Source organism: Epargyreus clarus, unplaced genomic scaffold (genome assembly GCF_041222505.1).
Source record: "Epargyreus clarus isolate Ecla_fem2 unplaced genomic scaffold, WU_Ecla_fem_2.2 ptg000032l, whole genome shotgun sequence".
Lineage (NCBI taxonomy): Eukaryota > Metazoa > Arthropoda > Insecta > Lepidoptera > Hesperiidae > Epargyreus > Epargyreus clarus.
In genome coordinates, this window is record NW_027332237.1 from 9003623 (window position 1) to 9019531 (window position 15909).

The 15909-nt window shown below is 36.5% G+C and overlaps 2 protein-coding genes across 3 annotated transcripts in view; one reads left to right on the plus strand and one right to left on the minus strand.

Moving 5' to 3' along the window:
• Positions 1–15909, minus strand: part of mim (missing-in-metastasis) — a 286624-nt gene that overhangs the window by 45833 nt on the left and 224882 nt on the right. The gene's annotated exons all lie outside the window — the stretch shown is intronic.
• LOC140755226 (phenoloxidase-activating enzyme-like) lies at positions 1597–15800 on the plus strand. 2 transcript variants are annotated; one of them, XM_073090449.1, is made up of 8 exons: positions 1597–1815; positions 5589–5728; positions 8485–8633; positions 9093–9256; positions 9813–9966; positions 11456–11661; positions 12700–12854; positions 14226–15800. In XM_073090449.1, exons 1-8 carry the CDS (start codon positions 1752–1754, stop codon positions 14481–14483), a joined length of 1290 nt encoding a protein of 429 aa, XP_072946550.1. In that variant the 5' UTR covers positions 1597–1751; the 3' UTR covers positions 14484–15800. The 2 variants fall into 2 exon arrangements, with proteins under 2 accessions (XP_072946550.1, XP_072946549.1); XM_073090448.1 differs by having other exon boundaries at positions 1599–1815; positions 5586–5728.

Here is a 15909-nt window from a genome sequence, read left to right on the forward strand (position 1 = left end):
GGAATATACTTATCGAGTTTTCAAACTTAGTCCTCAGGGGTAACGCATCTGTTGTCAACCTTAGGTAGAAATATAATCATTTTAATTTTTTTTTATAATATGATGGTAAGTGACTACTGCCGCTCATGAACATCTGTAATCAACCCCAGATAGGATTAGATATTCCTACCTGAGGTCGGCCACAGATGCGCCGCTACCCCCGAGAACTAAGCTGGAACGCCTCGGAAAAGTATGTCTCCCTTACCACACCCTTCAAAACGGAACACAGGAGCGCCTAACACTGCTGTTATTAGGCAGAAAACCTATCTTATCAAGGGTAGCCACTTACCATCAGGTGGATTAAATACATATGTTATCAAGTACTTTAAAAATGGACTAAATTGTGTACCAGATTTGTTACAAAAGAGGGAGCAACCTAGAAAAAAATATACGATCATCCGAGTGAGCTCGTAAAAATAGAATGTGGTTGGGAATCCCATCGGTCAAAACCTTAAATTAATTCATATGTAGCGTCCTTTGGCCGCTCAGTCAGGGTGGACTTTTATTTATCCATTAATGCAGTCATAGCTACCTACCTTCAACTACCTACAACTTCGTCATCCTCATCCAGCCATTACTGTCCCACTGCCGGGCACGGCTCTTATTTATTTATTTATTTTATTGGGCTATTAACAGAAATACATGTTATATTATGATGTAACAATACGTGTCCTTAAATTTCTATATTAGTTCATATATGTAATTCCATTTATAAATAGTTACAGGATGCGATGTTTAACAGAAGTACGAACTAACTTTAATATTTGGTAAAATTTAGAAAATTTGCAACTTTAATAATAATATTATTTGTGACACTTTAAGTATGGCTACTCCGTTTGGGACGTAGTCAAAAATTTAACAATTTTGGCTTTGAATTTCCTAACATTATCACTAAACACATCAATGGATCCGTCTTTAGATACAAGTTCCTTGTACAGCCTGCTCAGTTTAGATATGGCCGAGATTGGTTCTGTAGGTCTTATGGGTGAGCAGAGGCTCTTCTCTCAGAATAATGAATATTAGGTCATAGTCCACCGCGGTGGCTGAAAGCGAATTGGTAAACATTACATAGCATGGAGAACTTTTTGGAAAAATGTCTCATTTGTGCAAGTTTTCTCACGAAGTGTACTTCACCATTAAAGTAAGTGAACAGCATTACAACAACGCATCTATCTGTTGTCAAACCTCAGGTAAGAATCTAATCTTATCGGGGGTTGATTACACATATACAAGAACGGCAGTAGCCATTTACCATATTACCTTAATATTATAAAAAAAATACTAAATCCGCAACTTACTAGGTCAGTAGCTGAAACTATCAAATTGCGGTCATTATCACGAAGATGGTGGATCATAAAAAAATGACGTTATAAGGGTGCGGTCAATAAACTTTACTGACGTGGCATAATTAATCAGAATGACCTTTTACGGCAGATTTCATGACCGCAAAACGATATCCATCGTTCCTCCCAGGGATGTACCATAGTGGTATGAGACACGCTGGTTGAGTCAATGTCAGTATAAAAGTGCGGTGGTGGTGCCCGTCGATACGCATCCTTAAAGTAGAGCTGGGACTGTCCCCACGCGGCCCTGCAGTGCACAACCGAGCGCAGTTACCTCGTGACCTCATATCACATCACACGCAACAGTGAGGCTCGAAGGCAGTGTGTGCGTCGCGTTTACCGTCCGCGGCTGTGTCGTCTCGATCGAAAATGGAAGACAAACTATTTATTATTTCGATTTTCGTCACGTTTCTATGTTTGTGTGTTAATGCCGGTGAGTTTTTCTTTTTTCCGCTAATCATATTATCACTACTCGAACCGCGATTTCGCGTTATACGTGTACAGTATTTTCCGGGAACGTTTCGTAACTCAAGTGTTATTTATTTTTAAATCAAAACTTAACAATACGACTTCGCAGCTTGTTGGCATTTTATGATAAATCAAGTAATTAAGGTCATAAAAACCGCTATAAAATGTACATACTTGGTCACTTCAACAAATAAAACATAAACAAACACACGCGAATTCTTTTTCTATTTAAAGAGCTATTTATAAATTGCAAAGACGAAAAATTCTGTACTTTTTCCTTTTTGTACACTAACCGATTTTTTTTGAGTTTAGGTTACTGACTAGCTTGCTTACAAAAATACAATTAAAAACATTAAAGTCAAATGACGCGAGCACTGCTTTATTTAATTTTGAATAATTCGCAGTTATCATTTCCCTGACGATATATAGTGGTTTAGTCCAATCCACTATGTAGTCTCAATGCTAGGCGCCGATCACTTCACACAATTGTAAAAGACCTGGTTCGTACTCTATTACCCTGTTGTTGTAGACAATAGGGTTAAGACACCAACTTTGTCAGATGTTTTCAAATCGCCCATTAGGCGAACAATAAGATTCCACAACTGTTATCCAATTATAACTAACAAGACAAGGCTATTTAGTGTGCTCTTCGAAACACCTGGACCCCGAAACAATAGTGGTCACCCATCCGACTCCGGACCGCGCCTGGCGTTACTAAACTTTGCCGTTAAGAAACACACAAGTCGCAAGGCTACGCACACTAATTACTACCAAGTGATATCATACAAATTAATTTTTAATCGACTATATCGTCCAACGGACCAACAGGTTTTATTACAACGTATCACAGTGCAGATGCAATTACCACAACAATCGTAGGATAATTCACAATAATTATTTCGGATTATATGTGCTTGCATATCAATTTGCATATTTAGCCCTTTTATTTAATTACTTATTCAATCACCTCTAAAAATAAATATTTTTTGAGCAAATATACGTAATTGACCAAGTGCGAGCCGACTCCGCACCCGCTTTAAATTCTTTAAGTTGGAATGTCTCGGATTAGTATGTCTCCCTTACCACACCCTTCAAACCAGAACACAACACTGCTGTTATTAGGTAGAAATAGGAGTGGTGGTGGTGCCGAAGACGAGCCATAGAAGGTTCTACGACTTTTAAAAGTAAGCCTTTAAAAGTAAGTATTCCCTTATGAACGGTTGGATCACTAGCGTTCGCAAACATCAGAAGAAAACCAATCGCAAAACAGTGATATATAAAAACATAACCCTTCCTTGGCAGTCGGGTAAAAAGAGAGCAAAACGATAATTCCTGACCTCTACTCCGCTTATTATATATTCTTATATATATTATTTATCGTGTGTTTTGTTAAAGCGACACGACTTGAATGAAGGATAAAATATATTTTATAAGACTCACTGAAAGCAGTGTAAGATGTAAAATGGACTTGCTCGTGAGTATGTCCCGGGGTCGTACGACATGATACAGTTCAGGAACGGTGCAAAAAGGGCTCTTCTTCAAAATCAGCAATACGTCAAGAGTCCATCTGCCTTATGGTTAGGTATCAATATAAAAAAGCACAGAGTATCAACATCAAAAAAGTTTAGAAAGCGTCAGTACTGAACTACATTCAAAAACTTGAAATGCTTCTCTTTGATGTAGGTACTAGCTTCCGTTTCAATAAATCTAACATAGATTACTATAGATATCTCACCGCCTTGTAATTGAAGAAAGCCACAAATGGCAAAATGGCTTTTTTTTTTTTTTTTTTTTTATAATATAAGAGTAGCAGACGAGCATGCAGTCCACCTGATGGTAAGTGGCTACTGCCGCCCATGGACATCTGTAATCAACCCCAGATAGGATTAGATATTCCTACCTGAGGTCGGCCACAGATGCGCCGCTACCCCTGAGGACTAAGCTGGAACGCCTCGGAAAAGTCTGTCTCCCTTACCACACCTGACAAACAGTCAGGCATTTTCCCATTACGTCTCCGATTGTCATGGTGTATTTTACGCGAACAATGCCATGTGCAGTAAAGTGATGCAAAAACAACATTAAATCTAAGAAACTGCGGACGTTGTCCATTTGGTCATTGCTACAGTTGGACATTGTGATGTTGTTTCATTCGTTAATGCTCTAAAATCTACATTTTTTAATATTTTTCAAACACGAAAATAGTTGACAGTGACAATTTGAATTGTCAAAACTGGTTACATTTCTTGTTAGGAGTGAGTAATCTTTACTAATCTATGACATCTAACAATAATAAATATAGAGATGTTTTATCCGACTGCCAAGGAGGGGTTATATTTTCCGCGCATTAAGTATATAGATCTGATTTATGACTTGTGTACATAATATCTGCAAGCTAAGCATCGTTAGGAATGGCCCGCAGTTGGATGGGTGACCCGCTAGTGGTTAAATTCGCGCTTCCATCTTCGGTTCCGCTTATCGTCGTTGTAATTAGACGGTATTTCTTTACAAATGCTAGTGTTATACGTAATAATGTAAGAATTGTCTAAAAATAAAACTAACTTAAAGGTCGCCTATGTGTCACTCGTTTTCTATATGTGACAATGTGAAGGACGTAGTGGAATGGCAAGATATTATTAAAAGGATACTACTATTTTACGAGGATATAAATATTATCTTAGTGTCTTGTTTTTTTAAAGCTTAAATATAAGCTCTAAAAAACGAGAAACTAAAATAAGCTCTTGTAATTAAACGAATTAATCCAAGAAGTGTACAATTAATGTCTTGTTTAATGTGACCTTGGTACAGCATCCGGGTCTGTCAAATCAGATGACAGATGACATGACCCTTGACAGAAAAATAGGGGTGCTAATAGTTTGCCCGATCTATGCCATCGTACCTCCTACACTGATTTGATTTTTTATAGGTGGCAGAACTTTTTTTGTACGGTCTCATCCTAACTTTTTTGCCTAATAAGAACAATCTTCTAATAAAACACGCGTAATGGTTGGGAATGGACTAAATATAATTAATTGGAAATCACAGATTAGTGACAGAGTATTTTCCTGTATACACAGCAAATAATACAAATATTTGAATTTGCATTATTTTGATGTTCAGTCTGATGCTATTCTTCATAATTGGACGTAGTTATGCAAAATGAATCCAACCCACAAAAACCGTTTTTTTTAGTTACAATCACAAATGGCATATCCCCATCAACTGCATGGTACATTTTTTTCTTTTGAAATATACAGATATCAGTGATACGAACCATAAATTAAGCAATTTAACTTTTACTAAAAGATCTATTTTCTCAAAAGCTAGTTTTTGTGGTTGGGTCTATTTTGCATAACTACGTCCAATTCTAAGGGAGACATGCTTATTCGAGGCGTCAGACGTGAACAACGCTCTTATCTGGGGTCGATAACAGATGTCCATGGGCGACAGTAGCCAAATGCCATCAATGGCAAAATTGAAAATAGATGGGGATCGCCATTCAAGAAACCGCTATTTTTTCGTTTTTTTCCGTTTTTTTCCGTTTTTTATCGCTTCATCCGTTGAACCGTAACAGGCAACAGTTCACATTTTCTCAATGCAATTACTTCAACGCTATAATAATAAATACTAATTAAAAATAAAGAAAATATAAACATTTTCGTGGTACGGAACCCTCCGCTCTTTCGACTTACGAGTACACTTGGCATTATTCAAAATAAGTGTCCTTTTATCTTTCAGAAGAAGATTGCCCGACACCACTGGGCAACAACGGTACTTGCGTAATATTGAACGCATGCGAACCCCTAAAGAGGTTGGCTGAGAAGCGCGATCATGAGGCACTAAGGAAGTACTCCTGCGGGTTTGCAGGAATAGATCCCATGGTAAGATTTTATATAATAAGTAATAAAGGAGCAGCAGACGAGCATGCAGTCCACCCAATGGTAAGTGGTTACTGCCGCCCATGGATATATGTAATCGACCACAGATAAGATTAGTTACCTTCCTGAGGTCGGTCACTAAGTCCTCAGGGGTAGCGGTGTGGCCTGAGGACAACGCTGGAACGCCTCGGAAAAGTATGTCTACCTTATACCCTTCAAACTATAAAACAGCAGCGCTTGACCCTACTGTTCATGCCTATTAACAGAAATAGGTGTCCGCCCAGAAATAGGAGTGGATTATAATTTGAGAAAATATTAAATTTTCTGGTAATATTTTTCGTTTGTAAGGCAAATAAACTAAAATCACGTGAAAGGACGTAACTTCAAAGTTACATTCATTCGGTCATGACCTGTCAATAATTTTACAGATTTCTAATTAACTGGACCAATAATATTACGGGATTAATAATAAAAAAAAAAAACTTAAAAACTTCTTACAAAATAATAAATTAGTCTTATACCTATATTAAAAGTCCAAGTCTGTATTATGTGCTTAAATTTAAAACTATTTTATTTAATTGTGTAACCTAGACTTTATCCAACGACACTAGACGTCATAGCGAGTAAAATGAAGCTTTACTTCAATAAAATTGCATTTAATAAAATTAATTTGTTCATATATTAATTTTATAAAATCGTTACAACCTTTTGCGGCCCCAAAAAATCTTCAGATTCTAAAATTAAAAACTTAAATGTGCACAAAATCTTTTCATACACACAACAAAGTACCATGACTTGTTTTCGAACGTTTCGCACGAATCCAAAAAAGGCAATGAATCCTTTTTAGGTAGGTACATATTTTCCTTTCAAAGTTCGATAACCTCATTATGTAATAAGCCTTCCCGCACGGTTCAAATAACATTAATACACACACACATCATAATTATTATTTTTATATAAATGTCAAACATTATTTGTCATGCAATTAATTAATAATACATTCATAAATTGTCAAAAAATAATTTAAGGCTGTAAAAATAATTATGAAGAAGCTATGAAGAAGATTTGAATAATCGAATGATGTGCATTTCTTTTGAGCATCTGTAATCGAAAGCTACGTATATATAATTTATGTTTATTTACATTGTGTTAACTCTGTAAATAATTTTACAAAATTGTAGTAGCAAATAAGGTTGCAGTTCATTTGACGATAGGTAACTGCCGCCCATAGATATGATGTCTAATTGTACATACTAAAATTCTTCCTGATTCTGGAATAACCCTTAATCACGAATAGACTAGAAGCCTTACTTAAGCTCGGCCACGGATATGTTGCTCTCTTGTAAAACTAAGAAATTTTTACACCAATCCCTTATTATAAAACTCGGGCAGGGGCACTAACAATAATTATTCTAATTCTAAAGAACTTGTAATTATTACTTTATTACTCACCATCAAATAACATAGTATAAGATGACGTTAAAATTAAACACACGTCACTTTTATTTTTTTGAAGATGAGTTTACACATTTGAAGAGGAAAAAGATTGAAGAGATTGAAGACTTATAACTACCAAAATGTTGTGGGTCAATTATTATCAATGTTATGATCGTTCTTTAATTAGATGTCGGCGACTTATCCTCAATGCATATGTATTTGTGTCTCATGATAATGTTATATATAAAATTCTCGTGTCACAATGTTAGTTACCGTACCCATCTAAAACGGCTATACCGATTTTTACCAAATTTTATATGCATATTCATTCTCATTTTTCATACCTCTAAGTAATAAAGGTTGTTTACCCTTTAACATTTTTTTTATTTATATGGCAACACAACTTTTGCCAGGTCAGGTAGTAAAATATGCATATATGTAACTATGTAAATATTAATACATGAAGCGAAAACTTCGGATCCCTTTTCGGGGAGTTCCATACACAAAGGGTAAAATCGGAATCCTAATACTAGCCTCCGCTGTCTGTTCGTCTGTCCATATGTCACAGCTCTATCTCTTAAACCGTAATAGATAGACACTTGAAATTTTAACAGAGTATGTATAATAGTGGCCGCTATAACAAAAAATACTAAAAATAAAATAAAACATTTTTATATATCAATGGAACCGTAAAAGGTAGAAAGTTAAAATTTTAATTTAACAATACATTTACTTCAATGGCTGCTAATAGTTAACATAAAAAACAAATAACAATTCGGCAGTACGGATCTCTCAGTGTGCGAGTTCGACTCGCACTTGGCCAATTAGGTATTACGAATATTGCGCGCACGCGGAGAGCGAAACTTGGCATAAAGTTTTCAGGGAAAAGTAGTGCAGGAAGCCAAAAATTGGGGGGCATGGCCATGCCGCCAAGTCGAACAAAAAAAAGGCACTTTCGTACCATTCTTTTTTCGAAGCAATTCAGGCTTCGTACTTTTAACAAAAGTCAAATGTCCACAATGTCAACATATAATATTGTATATCAAAAATATATTGTTGCTTTTAAATAAGTTTAGTCAAGTTAAGCATAACTTTCCTTTATTTTTTAAATACCCTTAAAAACGTGAAAACGAAAAATGTAGATAAAACTAATTTCGAATTATATTCTTATAAAAATATATAATGGAGAACAATAAAAATCATATTTCATTTCGTTAAATATCAAGTTTAACTTTTCGATAACTGTTCATTTCTTAGCTAGCCATTTACTTGCAAGTGTCCATTGCTTAACAACTATTAACTTCTCAATGTCTATTTTCCAGGTTTGTTGTCCACCTAACGACGGCAAGTGTACCACGGTTGAAGGAGAGGAGGGTATTTGCACAGAGTTGAAGAATTGTGACCGCATGCAAAAAGCCTTCAGCAACGCAATTTATAAGGGTGACAACATGGATTACATAAAGCGAGCAAAGTAAATATACACTTAATATATAATCCGTGTCCAGCAATGTGACATAAAAATAATTCCAGCCAATTATATTGTAATATGTATTTTTTTATATAATCTAATGTAGCTAAACGAGCGTGAAGTCCCCCTGATGCTAAGTGGCTACTGCCGCCTATGGTGTAATAAATCCGAGACAGAATTCGATTTCTACTTTATATCGGCCACAGATGCGCTGCTATCTCTGTAGACTAAGCTAGCATGCCTCGGAAGAGTATGTCTCCCGTAGCACACCCTACAAACCAGAACACAGCAGCACTGTTGTTATTACGGAGAAATAGGTGTGGCGGTGGTATTGGCTAATATTAGGGAATTGCATTTAAACGATTTAAAGCAGCAACGCGACTACACTGTGAAGAAGCGTTAAGGAAGAGAACGAGCTTTTGTTAATTGTAATGTTAAGAAAATATTCAATTTCTTTTACAGATGTATACCAGCTAAACCCACTAACACATTGACCGTCTGCTGTAAACAAGAAACCCCAAAACCGATATCCAGTAAAATAAAACAATGTACGTTGTCCGCGACGCCACCGGCTCATGACTCCAACTGCTGTGGCTTTGAAAGTACCAGCGATGTTAGAATTATAGGTAAGAGACTAAGGCTACGTAAAAAATCGCCTAGAAGAGAACAAAAGCAGGTGCCTGTTTCTGTTTGTGCCCTGTTTAGAGAATGTTTTGTACCTCACCATGCTACACGGGGCGGGGGGTGACTACCTAAACTGTCCCAGTTCCCATACGAAACTTATAATCCAGTGGCCTCCTTGCTGACAACGACGACTTTTTATATAGAAACTAGCTGACCAGGCAAACGTTGTGTTGCCATATAAATAAAAAAATGTTAAGGGTGAACAACCCTTATCACTTAGGGGTATGAAAAATAGATAGTAGCCGATTGTCAGACCTACTGAATATGCATATAAAATTTGGTGAAAATCGATAAAGCCGTTTAGGAGGAGTACGGTAACTAAAATTGTGACACGAGAATTTTATATATAAGATTTAGCAATTTCGTATTTCGGCAGCCTAACATTGGTAAACATTGATTAATTATTTCTTATTATTATCGGGCGTATGTCGAAATTTGCCACTTACACTGCATGCTCGTTTACTATAATACTTTTCTTATATTTATATTATTTGACAGGAGGCAACGCGACGTCGTTGGACCAGTTCCCCTGGGTGGCGATGATAGATTACGAGAGAGAAGGGTTACGCTGCGGCGGATCGTTGATAAGCGGAAAATACGTACTCACCGCCGCTCACTGTCTTATCGGAAACAAGCGAGTAGACTTGAAAGCGTAAGTGATCGATCGGTCTTAATCTGTCTAATGGAAGGTGGTAGAACCCTTTGTGGTTCGACTCCGGCAGCACCACCGCCACACACATTTCTGCATCATAACAGCAGTGTTAAACGCTGCTGTGTTCTGGTTTGAAGAGCGTTGTAAAGGAGACATACTTTTCCAAGGCGTTCCAGCTTAGTCCTCAGGAGTAGCAGCGCATCTGCGGCCTACCTCAGGTAGGAATACTTAATCATATCTGGGGTTGATTACAGATGTCCATGGGCGGCAGTAGCCACCGTAGCTACAGTAGTACCTATATTATAAAAAAACTACATACTAGCCGACCCAATACATACTAGGCGCCCAATTCGTTGAGCGTTAATTACATTTTTGTGCCGCAATTATATTGTGAGAACTAATAAGAAACAACATTTTTTATGAACATTCAAATCAAATCAATACTCTTTATTGTACCCAATAAAAGAAAATACATACAAAAATGTATAAAAATAAATAACTAAATTAAAAAATAATACAAAAAGCGGTCTTATCGCTGACCAGCGACCTCTTCCAGACAATCTTTAGGTGAGGAGTTATCATCATCATCATCAACCCATTATCGTCCCACTTGTGGGCACGGGTCTCATCTCAGAATTAGAAGGATTAGGCCATAGTCTACCGCGCCGTAGTTATAGTAGGGATGAATAGAAAAATAGGTAGGGTTATGTTAATTTATACCGAACCGTTTAGTCAGCGCACGCCGGTAACATCTTTCCCAATTTCCGCTGACACATATGCCATTATTATTCTCTGAACTTTTTGTTCAATCGTAATAAAATTTTGCCTATAGCACTCCTCTATAGGCTTCTGATTTCGTCTGATTGTGAAAGAATTTTCATAATCGGTTCAGTATTTCAGAAGATTAGCCCTTACAAACAAAAAAACAATCAAAGTTACAAACTTTACCTCTTTCCTCTCCTCTTTAATATTAGTATACATAAATACACGAAGAAAATTTTGTACGCCTTTTAAAGCACTAAAGCTCATATAGAGAATAAGTTCAGAAAGATAAAATCACTCGATAACATTGACCATAAGATGATAACATAAGATCATGCCATAAGTGGTTTTACCGCTGAAGATTAAGCTGGAATTCCTCTGAAAATGATGTCTCCTTTACCACACCTTTCACGCCAGAATACTGCTGGTAATAGGCAGAAATAGGTGTGGCGGAGCCTTCGAGGTCGTAGCACAAGTCCTACAAAAATTGTTTTTATAAACATACGAGCTTTTGCCCGCGGCTTCGCTCGCGTTACTAAGTAATATTTTCATCCCCTTGGGGGTAAAATTGATCAAAATTTTCTTAGCGGATGCCTGTCATAACATCTAACTGCATGCCAAATTTCAGCCCGATCCGTCCAGTGGTTTGGGCTGTGCGCTGATAGATCACTATGTCAGTCAGTCACCTTTGAGTTATATGTATTTAGATGTACATTTCTTTTAACAGTATAAGCGTTCGTCTCGGTGAGTACAACACTACGAACCCCGGCCACGACTGTATCGAGGTTGCTGGTGGTGGCGTCGACTGCACAGACGGTGCAGTGACCGTTGAAATAGAGAGCTACGTCGTCCACGAAGACTTTGATCCTAGTCAAGTTTTCCGGTACCACGATATAGCCTTGATCAGGCTGAAGGAAACTGTTAATTATACAGGTAATTAAAACGAGAACGCAGACCACCTTGTGGCAAATGCTCTACCTGAAGCTTTTTTTAATAATATAGGAGTAGCAGACGAGCATGCAGTCCACCAGATGGTAAAGGGCTACTGCTGCCCATGGTAATCAGTTTCAGATAACATTCGATTCCTACCTAAGGTCGGCCATAGGTGCGCCGCTATCCCTGAGGACTAAGCTGGAACGCCTCGGAAAAGTATGTCTCCCTTACCACGCCCTTCAAAACGGAACACAGCAGCGCCTAACACTGCTCATATTAGGCAGAAATCATTCCTATTTCTGATATCTAATCACAGATGATGATTACCCAACTCCTAAGGACTAAATCAGAACGCCTCCATTAAGTTGTCTCCCCTATCACAACATTCAAGCCAGAATACAGCAGCGCTGAACATTGTCATTAGCTAGAAAAAGTTGTGGCGGTTGGGCTCAGGAGTTGACCACAAAGGGCTTTAACACTATCGGACATTGAGAACAAAATTCCTAAACCTGTTGGAGATCAGCAACCCATTACCGCTGATGATACGAAAAGGACGTTAAAGTTCAATAAATCTATGATAAATGACGATGTCGAAGAATGTTGGCAGCACAGTAATATGAAAGTGGTTTTCCTTCATGTTTCGTTCCTAGTCGTGCATTATTAAAAAATAAAAACAGTATCATGCGTATTCTGGTTTGAAAGGTGGGGCAAAGAGACTTCTTCTTTTATACTTCAAAGCAGACGTGCTAACGGAAAGTAGTCATCGTCGCATATGGAGATTTAAAAAACCTGAGGAGTCGCTAATGCATGAGAGCTCTTTGTGCACCTTTTTGATCAGCCCCATCTCATAGTTAGGGAATACTCTGTAGGAAGCTCATTCCACATCTTGGGCGTTCGTGGCAATTTAATTTAACGTTCATTACAGATATCTACGGACGAATGTATTAGTAGCCACTTACCAGGTGTACTGTATGCAAAGCTACTTGATTGTAATAAAAAATGTAATCCCTATACGTAATATTGACTTGTTTTTCACAGATTTTATCCGACCTATTTGCCTGCCTACTTCAGACTTCACATTATCTGCCAAGGCTGATTTACAACTTTGGGTATCAGGTTGGGGCATATTTGACCAAAGCAAGGAATTAAGCACCGTGAAACTTTACGGTGTTCTACCATATGTACAGTTCGAGGTAATATATATTTGAATTTTATTAATATGTATGTATATAGTAACAGTCCCATATGCCAGTACACAAGACCTGATTATTCATTTTGTGTGATAAACTTTTAACACAATATCTTCTATTATTTTAAAGATTTGGGATTCTTGAGCTACAGCTAATTAATGAAGCTAATATAATCGGTTGCAAAGATAGTAGATTTCTCCAAAGAGGTGGTAAAATTTTCACTGTGGCGGCAAGACCCACACGTCAATTCTGCCTTGCACGGTTAACAGCTAAATGAAACTATTCTATAAATAACCTACTCTAAACAAAACCAGGCATCATCATTGATTCATTTTTATCCCACTTCTGGGACTCCCTGTGCCCAGCACAGGGAGTACTCTCAGAGTAAAAATAGTTTAGGCTTAAGGTCCTTACGACCCAGGGTTTCTCCTAGAGACATGTTCGACAGTCGACACTAAAAGCCTTATATTATGTAACGAACTTAAATAGGTAAAAATGAAATAGTCATTACTTTGCGGCAAATCCATAAAAAAACATAAAATATATACCATCATACATATTAGTAGCGGATTGTTGCGATATAGTTTTAATCCTAACATAATAAATAATACTAAATTTTCCGCCCGTGTTTCTTTCGAACACGAAAATCAAACTGTACAAAGTACGACCATCTTTTATTTTTCGCTAACGAATTTCGGAAACGACTTATTGTTGATGATATTTTTTTTGGTTCTTTTGGTTTTTTACGCTTTAGGTTGTTTTAGTTTACCTTAATTCTGTTGAATTTTATCAGTACATGTTATTGTAGTATAAAATTACAACCGCTTGCGTATGTAGTGAAGTTAATTAAATACAGCGCATACATGTCAGCAATATGAAACCAGTCTGACTTGCAAATCAGGTTCCGAGGCCTGTGGTGCAAATAATCGCACGGTCAAGTGCGTATCGTCCTCATGTATCGCATTTCTTAGTAAAATATATTTTTTAATAAACTTTTGATACGTCACAAATCTATCACCGCTTCAGAATTCGCGTATTTATAATTGAAATCTTGATTTAAATAAATTAGGTAATTCTATAATACGTCTACCAATACGCACTTGGCCAGCGCGGTGGACTATGGCCTAATCCTTCTCATTCTGAGAGGAGACCCGTGCCCAGCAGTGGGACAGTAATGGGTTGATGATGAGGTAATTATGTATTTTGGTATTTTAGTGCAGAAACGAATTCAGTACCTTTACATGTACCCCGCAAAAATACTTCGTAATACACACATAACTTTGACAAGCCAGAGGTGCGTGCCTGAGATTTAAACCGCGGACCCCTCGATCAAGAGGCCGAGCTCCTAAACCACTATCACGTTTGATTTTTCAGACATGTCAGAATCGCTTCTCAATAAATTCAAGACAGAGCCTTTTGGGATCTCAGATCTGTGTTGGAGGGGAGGTGGACAAGGACGTCTGCAACGGTGACTCTGGTGGACCGCTGATGATAATGACAGAAAAATTGAGATACGATCTTGCCGGTGTCATTAGTTTCGGTTCAAATTCTTGTGGATTGGAAAACTTTCCGAGTATTTACACAAAAGTTTACGATTACCTTGATTGGATTCAGGCTAATATGAAACCCTGAGTCTATTGTAATATCGTACCACGTATACTAGTCGTTAGTAGATTAAGATATCTATTGAAAACAAATCCACGGTATCATTATTTTTAATATTTATGTGAAGGTACGACCCGAGTAGTTTGTAAATAAGAACTAGTAAGCAGATGGATTATGTGAATAAGTGCCTTATATAAATAAGTATCTTTGAGTTTTTTTTGACTGTACAAATGTAAAATGACTCGACGCAATGACTCACAATCAAATCAACAGTAAGATTGATTTTTCCTGCATCATGTTTGGCTTTAATAATTATTCAATTCATATCAGATTTTAATTCCGTTTTGTACCTTACTACACTTATAACCCAATCAATAATTTTATTACGCTCAAATAATTATGTATTCACATTGTGTTCATGAAAGTTGCTCATTATATAGATCATAAGTAATAAGATAGTTTAAGGATTGTCCTTTGTATGTCTTTGTGTATTTTTGTCTCTGTCGCAAGTTATTGTCATGTGGTTCAACATTATTTGTAATTTGAAATCATTTTCGAGTAATATTTTTGCCAATTTACTGGCTTCCATGAAATTTATATTGGCGACAGCCTTGTTTTATTCTTTTACATTGTATCCTTACATCATACCATTTTATATTCCACAATTATAACAGAAGTAATTTTCTGACGATCTATGTTGGTTTTACCTAACTCATTTTGCTTGTTTATCTTTCGACTGATATCTTTTATTACACATTTCTGTTGTATTGTACTTAAAGAGTTTCGAGTGTATATGTAATATACATTAATGTTAATTTATGTCAGTGCGTTGAAATATCTTCATACTTGTACAACAGTTAAAATTTTTATTATAATATAAATTATTGCTTTATAGCAGCACGGAGTTCCAGTTTACCTTGGAGCTTTTAAATAGTTTATATACTTTTTTGTCGTATTTAATTTGTTTACCTGATAATAATGTATGTATGGTTTTCCTAGTTAACGGGTTTCCACTAAGATTTATTCTATAGATGGAGCTATTTTCACTTTTGTATATATTTAAAATCAACCGTTCTAAATCCAATTAAAGCACGAATCTCATCTGAGAGAAAATTATCTTCGTTGTAAAAACTTGACTTGAATGATTAGCCATAATAATAAATTGAGATTAACAACATCACTATTTTAAGGTTTCATTTTTATTGTGTTAAGTACGATTATTTATATTAATAGCTGTAAGTTCTCAAACATATTTATACCTACATCTGTATTTAAATTATTCGATCTCAGTTTTGTTATTTTAAATAATAAAATGTGAAAATAAAAGGAATAATGAGTGAAAAATTGTAGTTTTTATACAAAATGCAATAATATACACTGTTTGATTTACGCTTCTTGTGATAAACATACGTACCTTTCCACTAATTTACAATCCGTCTATGTACCTAGGTCT

What these genes read in the sequence shown, in the direction of transcription:
- LOC140755226 (XM_073090448.1), top strand. Translation starts at nt 1,752, where the DNA reads ATGGAAGACAAACTATTTATTATTTCGATTTTCGTCACGTTTCTATGT. An exon ending in ATGTTTGTGTGTTAATGCCG is followed by an intron (nt 1,816 to 5,585) that starts GTGAGTTTTTCT and finishes TTTATCTTTCAG; the next exon opens with AAGAAGATTGCCCGACACCA. An exon ending in GATTACATAAAGCGAGCAAA is followed by an intron (nt 8,634 to 9,092) that starts GTAAATATACAC and finishes TTTCTTTTACAG; the next exon opens with ATGTATACCAGCTAAACCCA.